General features: G+C 43.6%; 2 protein-coding genes across 2 annotated transcripts in view; both read right to left on the reverse strand.

The window, feature by feature from the left end:
* Nucleotides 1-3,461, reverse strand: part of LOC117448658 (lipopolysaccharide-induced tumor necrosis factor-alpha factor homolog) — a 4,286-nt gene extending 825 nt beyond the window's left edge. Inside the window, exons 1-3 of the mRNA XM_034086004.2 lie at nucleotides 3,388-3,461; nucleotides 2,626-2,655; nucleotides 365-497 (exon numbers count right to left, since the gene is read on the reverse strand). Coding sequence (XP_033941895.1) covers nucleotides 365-497; nucleotides 2,626-2,650 — 158 coding nt within the window. The 5' untranslated portion in view covers nucleotides 2,651-2,655; nucleotides 3,388-3,461. The remainder of the gene's footprint in view (nucleotides 1-364; nucleotides 498-2,625; nucleotides 2,656-3,387) is intronic.
* Nucleotides 3,462-7,763: 4,302 nt separating this feature from the next.
* Nucleotides 7,764-19,842, reverse strand: txndc11 (thioredoxin domain containing 11). Its single transcript, XM_034087702.1, has 13 exons — nucleotides 19,527-19,842; nucleotides 18,195-18,291; nucleotides 17,289-17,408; nucleotides 16,701-16,798; nucleotides 14,299-14,428; nucleotides 14,030-14,123; nucleotides 13,222-13,334; nucleotides 12,907-13,110; nucleotides 11,239-11,908; nucleotides 10,342-10,526; nucleotides 9,462-9,574; nucleotides 9,286-9,366; nucleotides 7,764-8,708 (listed from the first exon to the last, which is right to left on the reverse strand). The coding sequence occupies exons 1-13, from the start codon at nucleotides 19,652-19,654 to the stop codon at nucleotides 8,189-8,191; spliced, it is 2,553 nt and encodes an 850-aa protein (XP_033943593.1). The 5' UTR covers nucleotides 19,655-19,842; the 3' UTR covers nucleotides 7,764-8,188.
* Between the last annotated feature and the right edge of the window lie 2,435 nt (nucleotides 19,843-22,277).

The raw sequence follows: 22,277 nt of genomic DNA on the forward strand, positions 1-22,277 counted from the left end.
TCATATAAAGTAGAAAAAGCACAAAAATATGAATATTATAATTAAACCAATTACCCCTTTTTTATTTTATATTCTTAAACTTTTTAAATGTTTAATGCTATTTTATTTCTAGTTCTCAAATATTTTGGACTGTTTATTTCTTGTGTCTTAATTTCTCTTACGGTATGTATTGCCTTGTGTGTTTTTTATGCTGCTGCAACGCAAACATTTCCCAAATTGAGATCAATAAAGTATCTCTCTATCTATCTCTCTATCTCTCTATCTATCTATCTATCTATCTATCTATCTATCTATCTATCTATCTATATCTGTCTGTCCATCCATCCATCCATCCATCTATCTCTCTATCTATCTATCTTCTCACCCACAAAAGAAGAGTCCTCCACAGAACAAGTAGGTGAGCAGCCCGGAGGAGTGATGCACCTGGGAGAGGACCATCTGATGGCACTGAGGACAGGACACCTGGACCGGACCGTCTCCAAACGAACCGACTACCACTGCACAGCATCAGGAGGGAGGAGAAGTGAAGTACAACAGACAACATGGATTGCTCTTCATTATAAAAAAGCTCTATTATCCCGTAACTTTTTTAGAAATTCTAACTCTTTTCACCACTTTTTTTCAAGGATTCAAGGCTTTTATTGTCAACATAGCTACAGTGTCCACTGTCCATCCATCCATCCATCTTCTCCCGCTTATCCGTGGTCGGGTCTCGGGGGTAGCAGTTCCAGCAGAGAGCCCCAAACTTCCTTTTCCCTGGCGACATCAACCAGCTCTGACTGGGGGATCCCAAGGCGCTCCCAGGCCAGCGAAGAGATATAATCCCTCCACCTGGTCCTAGGTCTACCCCTTGGTCTCTTCCCAGCTGGACGTGCCTGGAACACCTCCCTAGGGAGGCGCCCAGGTGGCATCCTAACTAGGTGCCCGAACCACCTCAACTGGCTCTTTTCGACGCGAAGGAGGAGCGGCTCAACTCCGAGTCCCTCCCTGATGACCGAACTTCTCACCTTATCCCTAAGGGAGACACCAGCCACCCGGCGGAGGAAACCCATCTCGGCCGCTTGTTTCCGCGATCTCGTTCTTTCGGTCATGACCCATCCTTCATGACCATATGTGAGGGTAGGAACGAACATGGCCCGGTAGACAGAGAGCTTTGCCTTCTGGCTCAGCTCCCTTTTCGTCACAACGGTGCGGTAAAGCGACTGCAGTACCGCTCCCGCTGCTCCGATTCTCCGGCCCATCTCACGCTCCATTGATCCCTCACTCGAGAACAAGACCCCGAGATACTTGAACTCCTTCACTTGGGGTAAGGACTCATTCCCTACTTGGAGTGGACAGTCCATCGGTTTCCTGCTGAGAACCATGGCCTCAGATTTGGAGGTGCTGATCCTCATCCCAGCCGCTTCACACTCGGTTGCGAACCGATCCAGTGAGTGCTGAAGGTCGCAGACCGATGAAGCCATCAGAACCACATCATCTGCAAAAAGCAGTGGTGCAATCCTTAGTCCACCGAACTGCAGACCCCCCCCCCCACGACTACGCCTCGAAATCCGATCCATGTATATTACAAACAGGATTGGTGACAAAGCGCAGCCCTGGCGGAGGCCAACCCTCACCGGAAATGGGTCCGACTTACTGCCGAGGACCCGGACACAGCTCTCGCTTTGGGAGTACAGAGATTGGATGGCCCTGAGTAGAGACCCCCTCACCCCATACTCCCGCAGCACCTCTCACAGTAACTCCCTGGGAACCCGGTCATACGCCTTCTCCAAGTCTACAAAACACATGTAGACCGGATAAGCGTACTCCCAGGCCCCCTCCAGGATCCTTGCGAGAGTAAAAAGCTGATCCGTCGTTCCACGACCAGGACGGAATCCGCATTGTTCCTCCTCAATCTGAGGTTCAACAATCGGCCTGACCCTCCTTTCGAGTACCTTGGAGTAAACTTTCCCGGGGAGGCTGAGTAGTGTGATGCCTCTGTAATTGGCACACACCCTCTGATCCCCCTTTTTGAAAAGGGGGACCACCACCCCGGTCTGCCACTCCTTCGGTACTGTTTCCGACTTCCACGCAACGTTGATGAGACGTGTCAACCATGACAGTCCCTCAACACCCAGAGCCTTCAGCATCTCCGGGCGGATCTCATCCACCCCCGGGGCTTTGCCACTGTGGAGTTGTTTGACGACCTCAGTGACCTCCCCCCGGGAGATTGGTGTTGATCCCCCGTCATACTCCAGCTCTGCCTCTAACATAGAGGGCGGAGTTGTAGGGTTCAGGAGTTCCTCAAAGTGTTCCTTCCAACGCCCCAACACTCCATCAGTTGAGGTCAACAACGTCCCATCCTTACTGTACACAGCTTGGATGGTTCCCTGCTTCCCCCTCCTGAGGTGTCGGACAGTTTTCCAGAACAACTACAGTGTAGTTATGACAATGCAAATCCTGTGACCTAAGATTTTCATTGGCATAACTACACTGTAGCTATGTACAAATGACAATAAAAGCCTTGAGTGTGTCACAAAACGCTGTGATAAGAGTTAGAATTTCTAAAAAGGTTACAGGATATTGGAGCTTTTTAATAATGAGGAGCACCCCATGTGTTCTGTCGTACAGACAGTATAGACTCACCCACTGGTATTTGTGCATTTGCCATAGTTCCTGTAAATAAATCGTAGCAAACATTTAGGTAACTAGGGCTGCAACATCTACATACTTCACATTTAGTAAATTATTGTAGTGATCACAAATGCATCATATATCAGAATCAGATTATACTTATTGTCATCATTCTCAGGGACAAACAATGTCATAGGCTTCTCTCAATGCCGTTAAAGAAATAGGAATAAAATAAGTAGTGATAAAAGCAGCGGTAGCAGCATAGAGAAGGCCCCAATTATATTAGATTAAAATAAATGAAATGTACATTAAATACTTTACAATACTACAGCATATGGCTGGGTGTTCCTAAATAGATGTCATCAATATAAGTAATCCGACATCTTTGAAATCTTTCAACTGTTGGTTATTGACTGCCTCTATTTTGACAAAATAATAAGGCATTATTTTAACAGTTTGAACATTATTTAAAGGAGAACACGTTTTTTTCAGTTTGGGAGGTATTTTTAATCAGGTGGTTTTGTTTGTGTGCAGGAACATTTTTGATTCCTAGAATATATTCTCAAATCTGTAATGGGTCAAAGAAACATCACTACGTGACTCTTGTGAGCATCGTTAACCATGCAGTATTAAGACGTACACATTATACAGAATGGAATTAAACATTGTTGCTTGTTAAAGTGCAACAAAGTTCACACACGGACAAATATCTTACAGATAGCTTAAAATCCAAACATACAAATGAACCGTTTTTAAATAAAGCAGAGTACTTACAGTCGTTGTAGAGTAAAGTCTGACTCCAGAGTTTTCCCCACCGTCGGCTACACCTCCTTCTCTTCCCCTGAAGTCATGAGATTGCTGAATTGCCTCCTGTGTGAGCTTCTCTGACCCAACCCTGCCACAAATCAAATGAGCGAGGAAATACTTTTATAACAACAATCATAGATTTCCTATTTCCCACATCTGTGCATGAAAGGAAATCTCTTACATGCTAATCTAACCTTTGACATGGTATCGTTTTTTGCAACAGTATATTTTTAACACATGCCAACAAAAAACCACATACATATGTTTTAGGTTAATTTGATTTTTAAATCTCCACAGTCATTTCCTCATGATAGAAATAGAGATCGGTGCAAATGACCTCCTCAAATGGAAATAAACAACCATCTGTTAAAGTGAAATACATACTGATGTTTTACAAGGCATTTCATCACTTAAGAAAGTAGTAAGAGCTATTTTTAAGAATGAAGGAACATAAGAAGTATCTGGTCAACTTGAAAACATTTACAACATCCGTGTGTCTGAGAGACTTGCAGTGCATGAAACTAAAGACGAATACCTCTCCATTCAGACTGCAATGAGCAGCACATGACTCCTACTGCTCCAAATTAAATCTGGCATTTAACTCTTGGCTGAACACAGCGCTACGGGATTTCCCTTCAGCACCAAGGACATATCTTCATAGAAACATAAATCTATTTTTTTTAAAAGGCCAGGAATATATTATATATTTTTAAAGGTTTTGGTTATTTCTTGAAAGGCTTGGCATCATAGTTTTTATCAAACACTGTCAGATAGACGTAAATGACACATTATTGGGAGTTGTTTTAAAGGTCCCATGACATGGCCATTTCTACTGATCATAATTCCATTGTTGAGGTATACTAGAATAGATTTACACTGTTCATTGTTCCAAACTCACATTGGTTTCTCACAGCATCTCTGTATAGTATGTGTATTCACTCTCTGTCCTACACGGCTTGTTGGAGCTCCTGCCCCGCCCCCTCCCTCTGAGCCACTGTGCTCTGATTGGTCAGCTCGCCCACTCTGTTCTGATTAGTCCACCACCGTCAGCTAAACATCAGTGTTTATGTGTTACAATGGCGTTTGTTAGCAACCAGAAAATGACACCACCAGTAATGACAAACAGATGAGAATGCTGCGTGGGGTCTGGGTGCCGTATTGGCACGTAACGGCTCCGCGGATTGATCCATTTGGGTATGGGCACGTCACTGCACTCAGGAAGGAAAAAATGGAAAATGAAAAATCCCCAACGAGGCGTTCTGGGGCAGCACAGACAGGTCTTTTCTGTGTTAGAGTTGTACTCGCTACAGGGTGTACTTTGAGGGTTTGTGACTCTGCAGACCGTTTACATGCAGAAAAAGCTCCATAACACACAAGGGGACGGGTAATAACCGGAAAAGCATGACATGTGACCTTTAAAATACAGATTAATATGTAGTGAAATAAGTACTTATTCTTTACTGAAGTAAAAGCAGAGATAGCATAGTCTAAAAATACTGCAAGTAAGTCCTGAATTTAAAGTATTATTAGCAACTGTCAGAGAATATTTTAATGACATGTCTTTGTGTTTTAAGATTCTCAGTCTTTCTTTAGTGTCTCCTGCAAGTAATTTCTCAGGAAGACACAGGTCAAAAGGTCTTCTGCCTTTCCTGTGGGAGGAAGGGTTTACTGCCCGATGCAGTTACGAGACAAACAATCTTTGTTTGTTCATCTGTTATCGATTTAGAGTAAAAGCCCGCGCTTCTAAGCTCCACCCCTTCTCAGAGACCAGGTCCGAGCGGTTCTTTCTTTGTGTGGGCAGAATTGATTTGGCAGCCTGCATTAACAGTGCGAGTTGCTTTGTTAATCCTCCGGCCGTATTGAACTCCTGCTCCTCCCGTGTCTCTCTGAGTCCTTTCCATTGCAACAGAAGTTTCCCTTACAAATTGGCGTTGTCGACAGGATACGAAAAGATCTTCAGAGACTGGTAAGTGTACATTTATATTTGGAGATTGCCTTACCAGAATCTGTTATTGACGGTATCATAAAATTACCTGTGAAACTGAGCTTTAATTTTTTTTTGGTTTCTCTACTCGTTTACATTTGGAGGATTAATAAATAACCTTGGAAATTGGTGTCTCGGGGACGTTGTCCTGACCAATTTGCCCTGTGGTTGTTGCTGGGGCATGTGCGTACAGAACAAACACAGCTCATGTAAAAAACAATGAGAATATTTGGGGCTAATAAATAACCTAGGAATATCGACTTTTATTGATTTCCTCTGTGTGTGATTCTCGGAATTAAATTACTGGACAATTACACACAGCAAATATTCGGAGACATTTACTTAAAGTGTCAAAAGTTAACATAAAATGTGTAAACGTTGGTAAAAGTATACAATACATAATTAAACTGGTAATATGTGCTTTGCATGCACAAGGACTGCATATGGAAATGAAATGAAGCTCAGCGCAAGTTCTTTCAGGAAGACTGATACATTCACTCCGTCCCTATATGCGCACGGCTGCATTCCCCCTTTCGATAATACGAGTTCAGGATCGCCAAAGACTTAACGTGTATCATATGGCATGTGTCAATAAATGTTCTTTAAACAAAATGAAGTCTTTCCTGATTGAACTAACATTTGGAATAAAGCTTCGTTTCCCTTTGAGATTAATGTTGCTTGCATGCTTTACATTTCAAATACAGTGTGTCGCATTACTGAAGGAACATCGATGCAATCTTTACTTCATAGTGCTTCTTATGTATTCAGTCAGAAGCAACTGATAAAACAAAGAAATGCATGAATGTAATATCACATAATGTGAGCAGAGGAGATTTTGATTTTTTCACGATGACATTTTTTGCCGAAACCTTAATTCCTAGATAACAACAAGATGACTTTTAGATGAAAGATGATTATTTTTTAATCAGTAAAAACAGGTGCAATATTTCACATGTAAACAATTGCAGCATCTCATTCTTAATACCTGAATAGTTACAAAGAAATCATATTTTTATTGACACAAGGATTCCTGTAAAAATAGATCAGTTTAACAAAACAACGATATCCTTCAAATAAAAAAAAGAACGTCTTTGCAAATCATTTCAAGTGCTCTAAGGCTAACCAACAGATGGGTTAGCAGGCGCCACATCTTCAGTATTAAGTCATTATCAGCTTCATTAACAGCCCTCTGTCCCTGCAGCCAGACGATACACAACAACCAGAGAGTAGTGAGGAGAAGAACTGAAGGAAAAGGTATCGTCTCCGTGTGTAGCAGCTAGCAAGTTAATGGCATTGAAATTGACCTCCGTAATATTCCCTACTTAATCTTCTACATGTTAACAGTTTGTAGTGATAGTTTTTTGTAGAATATCATTTTCCACATTATTGATTAGTCATGTCAGGGGTTACGTTGCATTTCCCCCTGAACCATGTCGTATACAATGCATGAAGCTTCCTATGCCTACTGTCTTTTATATGTAGGCTTCTGAAGTGTCGAGTCTTTAGAGTCACATTCATCTCGAGTAACGCAAAGAAGACTTTGTGTTACATTAGAGAAACAGATTATATCATGACTGTTGTTCTAATGATGGGTCCAGTCCTGTGGGAAATGTCATTATACTGAATTAATTAATGTAAGCTGTATAGATAGATATTTATATATACATCAGATTTAACTTGTTATTGCCAGCCCTGCTCTTTTTCTGAGACGTGGCCATTGTTTTAAATGCAAAGTAAATCAGGGAGTTTGTAGAATTTGGCTGCTGGTCTGTGTAGTAACTTTAACTCAGATTACATCTCCACCCTTCAACAGAAATATATATATATATATAAATATATAATACATATTTGCAAGCAGTTGGCACTGAGTTCCCACATTAGTTTGATCCTACGAGTGGATAAGACCACCGTCGTTACAGCAACTTGGAGCTTTCTCGAGCATCGCGACTCGCCCACCTTTACTTTCCGTTAGTGCTTTTCAACCTAGACTCCATTTCCACATATTGTGGTGTCAAATTAAAGTGAACAATTAAACAACAACCGGTCCAGTATTAAGTTAGAGTGCTGCAGCCGGGGAATGCACGTCCACTAAGCGTTTGCTGCTGATAGGTTCTGACAACATGGAAAGTGTTTCCTTCACCCTGGACTGGGTCTGTTTGTTATTGCGTCATGTTCTGAAAGCTTACCAGCGGCTCGGCCTCTTCCACATCGTCAACATTAGCCTCAACGTTTATCCGTGAACATCTTTGAGAGAACGCAGCACAGCGCTCCGCTCTCCAACAGTTAGTCCTTTCTTAACCAACGATTCAACTAGAAGTCACAATAACAAACATGATGGGGGGGGGGGGTCAAGAGAAAGTGATAGAAAACGGTTTTATTTCTCTGTTGACCCTTCTCAACAGGTTAACAGACACTTTGAATACAAAGCTGAGCCTGCAGGTTATAAAACACGTGTAAGTAGAAGTCCATCGACGGTGCATAACTCCCACGTTACTAAACTGTTCTGCACACTCTCTCAATGCTGGACCCATTTCTAAAAGTACTGTCCTCGTCCATAACGAAACACATGTGGAGTCCAGTGCGTCCTTACTTCTGTCCTGACTCAGCAGCAGTCTTTCTCTCCTGACAGACCTTCGCTGTCCTCATGTTCTCTTATCCGTGACACAGAGCCGCGTCGCGATGCCCCTCGGGTTTCACACGCCTTCCTCCCGAGGGCTTCATTCTGCTCATAACCTCAGGTCTGCTCACACGTCTCCTGGCCCTCTCTCCCCTGCAGCGTTACGGTCAGGATGCCATGTGGCTTCTCCTCTGTTCTCCTTCGTCCCTCTCCTTCTCCTGCTGCTCGTCGGTCTCCGTGCTGTCCTTCAGCGCCCTCAGCAGGACTCTGAGCAGCGTGTTTTCGCTCAGCAGGTTTTCAGACGCGTCCACCAGCTCTTCCAGCCTCCCCACCGCCTCCCCCAGCTGCCGGCTCGTCTCCCGGTGCTGATCCTCCAAGCTCCGCCTCTCGCTCTGCAGATCTGAGTTCGGGGCTTCGAGGGTAATGGCGTCAAACGTCAGCCGCCGGTTGTCTCGCCACAGCTGCGCCAGCTGCTGGGAGAGGCGTTGGCGGGCGTGCCGCAGCGCCTGGACCTCTCGCTGCAGAGAGAGGAACTCTGATCTGAGGACGGAGCTCTGTTCTGCGGCGCCGGACGCTGACCCCGGTTTGTCCGCAGACTGCACAGAGCCAGAGTGCTGCAGCAGGAAGTGAAGGATGTTGGGTAACGTGATGGGCAGGTCGTCGGGATACTTCACACTATTAGGTTTACTGGAAATTAAACGGGGAGAAAATAGTGAAAACAATGTGGCTGAAATGCACAAACATGTGGTAAAATACTACTTCACTTATATAAATAATAATAAAATATGACTTCTAATTATTTTTGTCAAATGTCTCAGCCGAAACTAATGATTTCTGCTTTTTTGTCATTGTTATGTTTTCACTTTTTTCGCCAGGGAAACAAATATATAATGTTTTTTATTATAAGACAATATTAACGGTTTTAAATACCAACAGTCAGTGGTTGCATTGAATTCTTGTTGTCCATAATAATACATTATTACCCATCACGAATCAGTAAGATAATAAAATACACATTAAATGTACATTCTTTCAATTGGGTTAAGTTCATCTTTTAAAAACTAGTAAACAGCATCGAAGTTGTGAAACATGCACAATCCCCCTAGGCCAAGTTATTATGTTTACGTTGACACGAGACAAACATTTCTTTAAGTCGTCCAATTTAAAAAAGACTATAAAAATAAATGGATTCTGGAAACGTTGTTCCTCTTTGATTTCTTGCTGATTATGAGACTGCATCAGCAGCTGAATGCGTGTTTCTTACTTGTACTTAGGAAAGAGAAGAATGGAGGGGACGTGATCCACCATGAACTCCCATGGAAGATCGTTGCGTGCAACATTCACCCTGCACAGAGGATTGCATTTCAGAAATAATGGAGCAGAAAACCAAATGATATGAAAACAGAACAGGTTTGCAGAAGAACGTAAAGCAGAACGCACCTGGCCACGGTGACGGAGCCGTTTCCCTGCAACAGCCGCGCCAGCTGGATGAGGACGTGGTTGAGAACGGAGCAAAATCCACACCACTGAGTGTAGTAGAACAGCAGCACATCCTGCACGAGAACACACACACACACACACACTTTTATTTTCCTCCACAGCTCGAGTCCATTAACTTCATTAAATTGATCTAAAGTGAATTTGTTATAATACAAATGTTCCAATGGTATACAGAATTACAATGGCTTTACCTGAGATACATTTAGTCATGTCTTTTCTGGACATGATGAGGTCATGCCTCTTCATTTGTTATTATAATAATCGTGTTGCATGGGCAGCACCTCTCATCTCCAACATCACTGATTTAAGAATACAGTTTATTCTGGTCGTGATGCTGAAAACTATGGGCTCAGAAAAGTCTCATAATACACACAGAAGGATCCACACTTGTGTTTTTCAATGCATACACAAATGTGTTCCGTTTCATATAGGCTACATGTAATAAAATCCAAATACAGAAACAAGTTTTGCATATGTATTTTTGATCCTCACATATTTGTTTTCCGTTTAAATCCTCTGCACCTGCAAACACACACCACCTTCTGAGCACGGATCGCTGTGCTTTCGTGTGTGGGTTTTTTGAGACTCCCCTGACGGTCACCCGATTCGTACTTGTAATTTTTTCTATCTTTAGCCAATCAGATGTCTCCTAAATTCTAAGCCAATCACATGAGCGCGCCCCCACGAGGGTAGATGTCTTGCGTTCATGACGTAGCGCTTCATGTACGCATTTTGCGCTCTCCGGAGCCGGCAGGTCCGTGGAGCCGGCAGGCGCTAATCTCAGGACCGAAGTACTTCTAGCACCTCTACTTCTTCTTACCTTTTCCACGTCCATGACTGCGGGCAGGAAGGAGGAGGTGGTCAGCTCAGTGATGAAGCGGCGAGGGGGGGGCTGCTGTGTGTCTGCATGCCGAGTCTCCCCCTCCCCAGCTGTCCTGTCCTCTTCTCCCACCAGATGTCTCTGCAGGACGCTGTGTGGAGCGCTGAAGTTCCTGATGAAGGCCTCTGTAGAAAGATAGGAGACACACAGTGAGAATAACTATCAAGGTCATATTCAAGTGTGATAAACAAATGAGTCTTCTAGTAATCCAAGTATTTCTTTCAAACGTTTACGGACTTTCACGTGAAGAGAAATACTGCTAATGTCTCACTGCAGTAACTTGTCTTGTTGATTAGATTAATCAATAAACAACACATCGGGTTGCAGACGGATCAGGGGGAACATGCAGAATGGTTCATCAACTTTCTACATGTTAACTATTCATGAGCCACACTTCCTTTGTCCAATGACTTGCACACTTCTTCGTGGTGACCTTCCCTGTACCGTGTGCAAAACATGTCAGTGTTTGCTTTCGGTCTCCTTTGTCTGATGATGTGGAGAGTGTGCACTCCTCTCTGCACCGAGCACACTAATCTGTGTCCTCCATCAACAGGACAGAGAAACTCTTCACTTTACGTAAATGCGGCTCAGAGCAACACTAGACATGTTTTAAAGAGAAACTAATCAAAGTGCAAAGTTTTAACCTCATTTAAATAATCATTGCCCCTCACAACTCTGTGTAACAGCGGCTTTTCACGTCACCTTTGATTGAGGACATTTGGAACAGGTATATATTTGACTTCACGCATGATCTAACCACCATTGTAGAAACTAGTTGGACCAGTTCCAAACCACACAAGACCGCCTGATTGGGCTGAACCACTCTGCAGGCCTCACCCAGAGACTCCGTCAGCGTGGCTGCTGGGCTGCGGTGCAGCACGTAATGAACCTCGTCCTTCAGGTGCACAATGGTTGCAAACGACCCGTCTCCTTGTGCCCCGGCCCCCTGGTGAGGAGACACACTTCGGTTCCCCGTGGCCCCCAGCCTCTCCGCCAGGGGCCAGTTCAGAGCCACGTCCAGCACGTAGAACCGGAGCGTCCTGTTGGTGTGACAGCGCAGCCCTGTGATGCCTCCCCCCGTGTGAGAGGACGGAGCAAGGGGGGAAGACGGAGGTGGGAGGGGAGCTGCTTGCTCCTCTTTGGCTTGTGATTGGTTGAGCTGAGGTTCTACTTCCCTGCAGCAGGCACTGTATTGGCTGAACGGGCTGTAGCTGCTCAGGAAGTGGCTGCAGCCCTTCAGAGACGCAGCAGGCAGTCGGTGGAGGCAGCAGTGACGGAGATGAGACTGGAACACTTCTCCTCCCCGCGTGGTGGTGGAGGAGAAGGAGCAGCGCACAGAGGAGCTGCTCAGGCTGGATGGCGACAGGCGGAGGCACACCTCACACACCCTCGCACTGAACTCTGGGAGAGGGACTGACTGGCAGCACGAGTGGGGGGGGGAGGTTTCCTCTGAGCTGGAGTGGTTAGCGTTGTCACAGGAATGATAACGCACAGCAATGTCTGCAATCTGAAAGACAAAGGAAAGACAGTTCAGTCGGACAACTCGCGAGTTCTTAATATGTTTATTAGAAGCAGCATAAGTTTGACGTCTCGGCTCGGGCCTCATCACTCCACAGATGTACAAAGAACATTGAGTGATGATTAGATAACTATCCCCCAGCCTACAGGTGGAAGCTGGGGTGGTGGGGGGGCAGGCGAGCAGCAGCAAGTGAACACAGCAGCAGCACAGCGAGGCAGGAAGACCTGGCAGCTTAAACAGAGCGGCATGAAACTGCTGTGACTATATACACTTTTTAGGATAATGCTGCTACTGCCCAATTTTATTTTTAAATTTCATTTCATTAATGTCTCTTATTTTTATTATATATTTTATATTTCAATTTCATTTAATTTTTGTAATGATGTCCTGTCTTGTCTTTGTCTCTGTTTTTCACATAATTTGTTTTATTTTAATATTTTGTTGTCGTAAGTATTTGTAAGGTATTGTTGTTTAAAATAATGAAAAATTAATAAACATATTCTTTAAAAAAAAATAGAGCAGGTGTTTAACAGGTTGGTACGTACATCTGAGTTAAGGTAAGACAGGTTTAATTACATAGCAGTTTTCAAAAACAGTCAATTTAATCTGTTATTTATTATTATTTATAATCTATTATTTAATACATAATAATGCAATCTTTAAAATGACAAAAATAAGCATTTTCTTCAATTCAAGGTATTTTGATTCTGATAAATATATAATAAGATAAAATATATATTATGTAAGTGAATAATAGAAATATACAAAAAGAAAGCTATGAAAGACCTACAACAGAGCCCTTTGACAGGAAGTAAAGGATCCAGTTTCCGTCTCAAATATTTATTTCTTTTGTTCAGGAACTGAATTAGCCTTTCAATTGTACCTGAGGCTATCCATCCTCCTGAGACAATGAAGAAGCATTCTTTGGTCCGTTGTATGAAAGGCAGCCTTAAGATCACGTCCGCTCTCTATCTCTTGATGCTCACCTGCTGCAGCATTGGACTGGGTTTGGTCCCGAGGGGGTTGTGCGGCAGGAACAGCAGCAGAGCCGGACCTTTACTCAGCTCGTGCTCTAGGAGGCGGGACTTAGTTCCTGGAGGCTGCAGCCATTGGAGGACGGTCTCGCGGTGTTCAAACACCCAGCTACATATGGCCTCTGACGTGAAGTTGCGTTCCCTTCGAGGGAAAATCTGACGCAAGAAAAAAAACAAACGGGATTGTTAGCATTCGTCCGAAATGAAAGTCAAATGGAACGAGCATTTCATGATTCCAACACCCGTTTCTTGGTGACAAATGCTTACCAATGAGGAGTTAAATCTTCTGTTGAGATAAACGGATTCATCTTCTTTAAGAGAGATGGCCTCGGCCACCTGCTTGTTGGTCACAACGCCGAAACGTACAACACCACGGAAATCTGCACCGGAAAAACATAGAGACTGAGGACTGGATTGGACATTTCTTCTCCAGGGTCTACGCGGGAATCCTGAAGTCAGATGTAAGACCTTTTAAGACCTCTTAAGACCCTTCCCATACATTTTAAGACCTCATCGCCACTTCCAGTTCTAACCGGTTACATTGGCGACGCACTTAACCTCACATTGACTATACACAGTATTGATTGTCCTTCCTCCTTATCTTCCAACCATTTGGACGCAGACTTGCATTTCCCCATAACGATGTTGCTTAACAACCGGCGTAAACGGACCTTCGCGCTATCAAGCAGTGAGCGTGCGATGTCCTGTTCAGATGATGTCAAATCCAACGGGATGCCATAAATAAACTCCACAGAATCACACTACACACCTATGCCATGATTACATTCAGGCAGACTGTAGAATACAACCTCTCTGGACCATTTATATACTTATTGAAAACAAGCTACACAATGTAATACCTTGGAAAATGCTGTTTAATACTTTTTAAAAGTTGATAATTGATTTATCAACTTTTAATACTTTTTAAGACCCCGCGGACTCCCTGTTATTCCATATACTACTTACTGCTATTTTCAATCATATGCGTTTTCCAAAAGCGAGCCATATCTATCCTACATACTTGACACACATACGACTCTACGATCTTCAGTACCGACTGATCATCATCTCTTACCCCTTTTCAGGGCCTGCAGGGCAGAGGACAGATACGTCATGTACCCCGGGGGCTGAGGAGAGGAGTTAAACTGGAAGAAGCCCACCACTCGAGGCTGGAAACAAACAAGAGACAGCCAATTAGAATACATCACATTGAAATATAGCCGTGGACAGTTTAACACTAAGGTTGATCCACAGATCTTATTTGAGCAGCGTGCATAACTGTAACTGCACGTACTCTGAAGATCAAACTGACCTCCCATCAAATGGCCTGAAGTCAAACAGTACCTCGTGATAGGAGAGAAACTCTTTGAGTGCGTCTCTCGACGGGAGGTAAGTGAGCGGTGTGATGACCCGGAGGATAAAGCTCTCCACATATGGAGCTACATACGGACCCTTGTACTCTATAGGCCCAAACCTGCAGCAAGGAAACACAAAGACAAAGAACATCGTGGATCAATAAGATGATCTCACGCCAACAGCTCAAATGTACCAATCAAATGATTTTAAGGTTGTCTGCTACGTGAACTGATCATGAGACGAGACGCATACACAATTTCTAATCATTGCCATGTGACAGATGAAAAGCAGTTCACTATCTAACTCTGAAACTGAAATGTCGATTAGCGTGCGCTGTCCTGGTAAACAAATAAACAGGAATTGAATGGCTAAAAACCTGGAGTGAAAGTCCAGGGGAAAACACGGACACATGATCCACCTAAATATCCCAAACAGTGAGATCAATGCTGCACAATATATAAGCTTCTTGCTTTTCAGGACAAAATGCTAATCATTTACTGGTTCCTGCTTCTTAAATGTAAGTATTTAGATTTTTGTCCGAATGGAACTAGAAATGTGAAGATGTCCCGTTGGGAAAGTAAGAAAGTGTGTCAGCGAGTGTTGTCACGATACAAACATTTTGGTTTCGATACCGATACCAAGTCAAGAATTGCGATTCCGATTATTTTTCGATACTTTTCTTAAAAAAAGGGAAACAGTCTTCAATGTAATTATTGTGCTTTATTTCACACCAGAACCATGACACAAACTTTTAAACAATGAGAACAATAGATAAAATAAATGACTAGAATTTGTATTAAATACAATTAAGCATCATCTATAAACACATTTTTAGTTTTTCGCTTCTGGCGTCTTTTTTGTCAAGAGAGGGGCGGGACTTAGAGCGTGCTTGAGAGGGGGAGGGACTTAGAGCGTGCTTGAGAGGGGCGGGACTTCGAGCGTGCTTGAGAGGGGAGGGACTTAGAGCGTGCTTGAGAGGGGAGGGACTTAGAGCGTGCTTGAGAGGGGGAGGGACTTAGAGCGTGCTTGAGAGGGGGAGGGACTTAGAGCGTGCTTGAGAGGGGCGGGACTTAGAGCGTGCTTGAGAGGGGAGGGACTTAGAGCGTGCTTGAGAGGGGAGGGACTTAGAGCGTGCTTGAGAGGGGAGGGACTTAGAGCGTGCTTGAGAGGGGAGGGACTTAGAGCGTGCTTGAGAGGGGAGGGACTTAGAGCGTGCTTGAGAGGGGAGGGACTTAGAGCGTGCTTGAGAGGGGCGGGACTTAGAGCGTGCTTGAGAGGGGCGGGACTTAGAGCGTGCTTGAGAGGGGCGGGACTTGGAGCGTGCTTGAGAGGGGAGGGACTTAGAGCGTGCTTGAGAGGGGCGGGACTTAGAGCGTGCTTGAGAGGGGCGGGACTTAGAGCGTGCTTGAGAGGGGAGGGACTTAGAGCGTGCTTGAGAGGGGCGGGACTTCGAGCGTGCTTGAGAGGGGAGGGACTTAGAGCGTGCTTGAGAGGGGGAGGGACTTAGAGCGTGCTTGAGAGGGGGAGGGACTTAGAGCGTGCTTGAGAGGGGCGGGACTTCGAGCGTGCTTGAGAGGGGAGGGACTTAGAGCGTGCTTGAGAGGGGAGGGACTTAGAGCGTGCTTGAGAGGGGAGGGACTTAGAGCGTGCTTGAGAGGGGAGGGACTTAGAGCGTGCTTGAGAGGGGAGGGACTTAGAGCGTGCTTGAGAGGGGAGGGACTTAGAGCGTGCTTGAGAGGGGAGGGACTTAGAGCGTGCTTGAGAGGGGAGGGACTTAGAGCGTGCTTGAGAGGGGAGGGACTTAGAGCGTGCTTGAGAGGGGCGGGACTTAGAGCGTGCTTGAGAGGGGCGGGACTTGGAGCGTGCTTGAGAGGGGAGGGACTTAGAGCGTGCTTGAGAGGGGCGGGACTTGGAGCGTGCTTGAGAGGGGCGGGACTTAGAGCGTGCTTGAGAGGGGAGGGACTTAGAGCGTGCTTGAGAGGGGCGGGACTTAGAGCGTGCTTGAGAGGGGAGGGACTTAGAGCGTGCTTGAGAGGGGCGGGACTTAGAGCGTGCTTGAGAGGGGAGGGACTTCAGGCACAGAGCAGTGCAGGGAGTGGAAGCAGAGCGCTGAACACACACGGCTCTTATTAAAACGGCGCTTTCTCACCGGAGTACTTTTCCCCGTCATTCTTAAAGTACCGATACTAATGAAACGGAGGAATCGTAACGTTTTTAATGGCAGGGTATCGCGGTACCTTTCAAGTATCGGTACACCGTGCAACACTAGTGTCAGCAATAAGAGGACTCCTTTGGTGTCGTCATAAACATCATTATGTATTTTTTAAACCTCAGAAATCCTATTCATTGAAGCCAGAATGTCAAAGTGATAACTCTGAAGAGCGTCTTACCTTCTATAAAACAGGTGGATGATCGGGTACTGATAGAAGCGATTTTGCTTCCTACATTTCCCATGATTCCACCAACAGTTAACAGCTAGAAACTGCACCTGTGTGTGTTTGTTTAGAGAGAGAGAGAGAAAGAGATGGAACAACTATTTCCATAGCACAGATAAAGTGTGGAGCATCGTCAGAGATACGTCCGTCCAGGCGGTATTCAGTCTCATTTACATAACACATTAGCATTTAGCTCTGAGCCTGAGGAACATCCTCCCAACAGCCAGACACATCGTAGCAAACAGGATTCTCACGCTGAACTTAAAGATGGGTTTGACTTTATAACTCAGTCAAACGTCACGATAACTGAGCTGCTCTTTGCGGCTGCTCTTTAGTCAGCGTGTTTAGACTATTCTCAAAACATTACAATTACTACTGTTGTCTTTGAAAACTACATTTACTCTCGTACATGTATTCTGTAACTCATAAGCATGTCACTATAACAACACATGTTCTGCTACCTTATCAGTGACCATACACACGCGCTGTAATGAATGGGGCCACTTGATATGGGAACACTCCTGCAGAGTGCACGTCCTGTACCTGTTTAGCGAGCTTCTTAGCCACCTGCTGCACTTCCTGCCTGGCAGCCATGGAGTGAGCACACCACGGTGCATAGAAGAAGATCAGAGAAACCTCCGCCACGCTGCGGAGACGCTCCACCTGCAGAGGAGATGTCCAGGTTATTGATCAGTTATTGACTTTGCTAGGTTGTAGTTCTCAATGAATGCATTAGTATTATTAAGGACTGACAATTCCTTAATAAAGTACTACTTTAAAGCAGATGTGCGTCTCTTGGTGTAAAGAAGTGGAATTCTTTACTGAATGATTTTAAAGGGCTGTAAGAAAATGTTTATGTTTAAGAAAAAGTATAAAGAAAGCGTATTTAGACAGTATGAAGTTGACTGTGTTCTGGTTTTATGTTTCAGTATTTGTAAGCAGCTGTGACTGAAAGAATATTGCTTTTATTTAGCCTTTTAATGGTTATTTCATTTGTTATTTTTTTGTAAGGCGCAGGTCAATTAAGATTTTCTTCCCTCTACTCCTTTCCACCATGCGCTATAACAAATAAAAAACCAGTACAAGTGTACATGTTTTGTTTTAAAATAACTGACATGTGGAAAAAACAAATACATTTTTTTTTTTAAGTACTTTGAGAAACTATTAGCCGACTCATGGAGCTGCAGACACGTTATTATTTAAGGCAATGGCAAACTAATGTGCATGTGAGTTGGGGAGCAGTCAGGTGAAAGCTACATCAGGAAACATTCGAGTAAGATTCACGCGCAGGAAATGTAATGAAGACTACATGTAAGCCGTATGTACTCTGCAGCCTTATCATGTTGCTAGTTGTTACGGCTGTCCTCATATCCATTCAACAAGTAGATATCACTAAATGTATTGGAGTACATGTCAGGAACACTTGACTCCGGTGTGTGTGTTTCTCACCTGGTCTAGCTGACCCAAGTACAGATCCACTATCGGGGCCTCGGCAGAGAAGAACCGCACCGGAGGCCGAGCTGCTGCCACCACATTCTTAGCACGGCTACAGGGAGGACAGATTTCAATGTAAATACAAAACCATTAGGTTCCCTCTATCAAGCCAAGCACTTCGCCTCTGGGGTTGAAGGGCAGGATGGGTCTGAGATCAGTCGTATACAATATGCATCCAAAGATAAGTTAAGACGGAAAGTATGTGCTGTTAAGTGCTCTTATGAATTGTTAATCGATTAATAAGTCAGTGGACAGAAAATGAATCACTGACAAGTTTGACAACTCTTCATTGGATTGGATTTATTTAGCTAACGAGTTATCAGGTAGCTTTCTTTATTGTTGTAATTTAAATCCATTTAGGTTTTGGACTTTTGATCAGACGACACAAGCACTTTCAAAATGTATTATTACTTTGGGCTCAGAGAACTTGCGATGTATGTTTACAATAAATGGGTAGACAATATATTTAAGATCAGCTGCAGATCATGGAGACCTCAACTGGTTTAGGGCTGAAACTAACAATTATTATAAATTCATGTTTTGTTCAGGAAACAGTCCAGAACCCAAAAATAATTCTTCTTTGTACTATAATGAGTAACAAGGAACGCTCCTTTGACTTGAAGAGCTGGAACTAGATACTGATTAATAAAGTCGAATGATTGATCAAAATAATTAATTTGACTTATTGTTTTCACCTCTTTAGCTGCTAATACTTGTTTGACTTGTACTTCAATAACAACTTGAACTTCTGACTTAAATGTTTACAATACTCATTCTTCCCCCACAACCAGCTAAACAGGATGTGTCTTAGACCATTTGTTTGCTATTTGCCTCAAGTTTCTGTCTCCCCAGCTGAACCTCCACAGCTGGCCTCACAGGAACATACATGTGTTGTTTACTACAGAGTTATGACGTTAACACTGTTGACTTAAGAGTCATGTACAAATACCGACGCTCAAACCGTATTAAAACTAAGACATTAAAGGTATGATAGACTCCTGGGAAAAGGACTGTCTGTTTAAAGTGATTATAGCATTAGTTAATCCTCCTGTCCAGCAGTACACGCCAGTATTAGATTAACTCCACAGCATTATGAAGACCCTAATTACTTACAAGTAGCTACATTGTAATTAGGTGTAGCTAATTTACGACTTTTCAATGCTACAACATGTATCTCTCAGCAAAGTAACCCACATGTTCAGTCAGTTATGGTTGTCTCGTGTTAGCCTGGTGGTCACAAAAACACACTATAAACTAAGTGTATGTTAAGGCAGCTAAGTGTGTTACCTGCATGTGAACTTGACGGCCAGTACGAGCAGCACTCCGAGCAGCACAGCCCCGCAGAGCAGCCCTGGTCTCCGGGCCATCAGAAACAGCGCCTGCCGGAGAGAAGACTGCCGCACCCGGCGCAGCATTACAGGCGGTCAGCGGCTCTCCGTCCCATTTATACTCCCCGGTTTACGGCTCTCTACGCGTCCATTTGCCTACCAAGGGGCGGAGAGAAGGACTGGTTCGACAGGGAGGAGGAAGGAGCTAACCTGGATTGGACATAGGTGCTGCTGGTATTCAAACACGGTCACACCAACCTTTCTTTCCCACGTAGACTTTTCACTTCCGCAACAATGACGTAAGGGAGGGACCGTCAAATGTTGTTAGCTGTTTAAAGCGCACGGTGCATTTCAAAATTAAGGATACATGGGTAGAATAACATACGGTATTTTGGTTGAATGATAAATAAACGGGTTTATATAATTATAATGCTTTAATATTTGGACATATATTGTGTTTTTAATAGTTTTTTCGTGTTGAGTCTTTCTTGCTGTTTTGAGACAGTTCCTACGTTGTTGTAGTGACAGCCGTTGCTGCCATGACGATGGTCGAGCACTAGAGGGTGGTCGTTTAAAGAAAACGGTGCATTTAAAAATCAAGGAGAACTGGGTGAAATAAAATAGGGTACTTTGATGGAATGCGAAATAAATTTGTAAAAATGTATCATGTTTTAAAAACTGAAATATCACTATATTTGTATTTATTTTTGCGTAGCGAGGCTCTCCCTGCTGATCCCAGACAGTCCCTATTGTTGTAACTACAGCCGTTGCAAAACGGCCACGGTCGAACACTAGAGGGCGGACGTTGTAAAGTTTTCAATCAATCAAATCGTTTTAAATAAGATTAAAGTTATGATTCATTATTTTTTATTACATTTATTAAAAATGACTACAGTGACACCTTCATTGGCAATGACAATCTTGTATCTAAGGCTCTCTCCAACAATTCCTGGTAAATAATAAATTGGCGGCCTATAGGAAACAAATAACATACGATTAAAAGCCAAATTAGCATTTTAGGCATCGAATCATTTTATTTACCTTTCATGTGACGTAGACCATAGATATATATAAACACTAGATGGCTCATGGGAGATTTTCCAGCGTAGCTGACCGGCCGCCATCTTGCCACAGTCAACAGTTACTCTGATTCGCGTTATGGTAGCTGTTGTAAGGTGAGTGATCTGCACAAAAATACTCTTAACTCTCTGAAATCTTGACTGATTTACAAACGGTTTGGTTTATTAGAAACATTATTAGCATGGCTATGATACAGGATACTTGGACATGTTGAAATTGCAGCTTTTCTTTGTGTATGTAGTTGTATTTATTAGCTGGCTAATAACAAGAGGCTGTGACCTAGTATTACAAATTTGACCCCGCAACTTTACACTAGTGGGAGAGGCAGAACTGCTCTTTCTTTTCAACATAACTTAAGTTACACATGATTTCTTCCAAGTGGTTTGGCTTGTTAAAAACATCTTGCATTATGATACAGGAATTTGCTGGCTTTGTGTTTACAGAAGTACCTGACCATACCGGACTTTTGTGCAGCCTACGGATGTTTAATGGCGAATCGCTATCACTGGGAGCATATATCGCCAACTACTATGTATTTATTAAATATTCATGTTCCATGAGACGCAGCACTATGTTCCCCACATATGTTTATGTTTGCTCAGTCTAATAAACCCATAACATGGTTGTGAAAGAATACCAAAGCTGAGGCTGGACGATCAATCAATCAATCAATGTTTATTTATATAGCCGAATATCACAAATGTTACATTTGTCTCAGTGGTCTTCACAGTGTGTACAGAATATCAGTATGACAATACGACACCCTCTGTCCTTAGACCCTCACACCGTACAAGGAAAAACTTCCGAAGAAAACCCAGTTTAAAGGGAAAAATGGGAGAAACCTCAGGGAGAGCAACAGAGGAGGGATCCCTCTCCCAGGACGGACAGACATGCAATAGATGCCGTGTGTAAATTGAAAAGATAATACATTTGCAACATAGGTAGTCCAAATGTTTGGAAATGCATGTGTGTATAATAGGAAGATGAATCCACGAGGATATCCATCCAGGACCGATGATCCAGGACCACAGCCACGATTCGCGATCCAGGGCTCGTGATCCAGGACACAGGACCGCAGGATCATCCATGACTCCGGATCCCGGCGTATATAGACACCAAAAAGAAAGACATTTGGGGAAGCTGGGTTAATCGGAACATGAGAGTACACCGGTATAGACAGAGAAGGAAGAAGTAAGATGTCCCCCGACAAACTAAGCCTATATCAGCCTATATCAACAATCAATCATCACGATGATTGATTGTTGGTGTGCCATGTGTCACCGTGTGTCTTATTGGTTTTGTGTTATACTGTATTTTATTGTGTGCAGCTGGTCCTTATCTCCAAGACACATTTAAAACATCTCTCCCCACCTGCTCCTGCTTCCTATACCACACCAAGTTGTTCTTCTTAATAATAATAATAATACATTTATTTTCGGGGGCCGCCTTTCATAACACCCAAGGACACCTTACAGGGGCATAGGGGCAATATAGGGAACAATTTAAACAGTGGATTTTGTGATATATCAGCCGGGGTGAGACAAGACAAACCACAAATGGACTACAGAAGGACACATGGTACAGTTTATATTATTCTTGGTCTTTTCAATAACATATTTCAAAGGTTCTG

The sequence above is a fragment of the Pseudochaenichthys georgianus genome, chromosome 1 (assembly GCF_902827115.2).
Source record: "Pseudochaenichthys georgianus chromosome 1, fPseGeo1.2, whole genome shotgun sequence".
NCBI lineage: Eukaryota > Metazoa > Chordata > Actinopteri > Perciformes > Channichthyidae > Pseudochaenichthys > Pseudochaenichthys georgianus.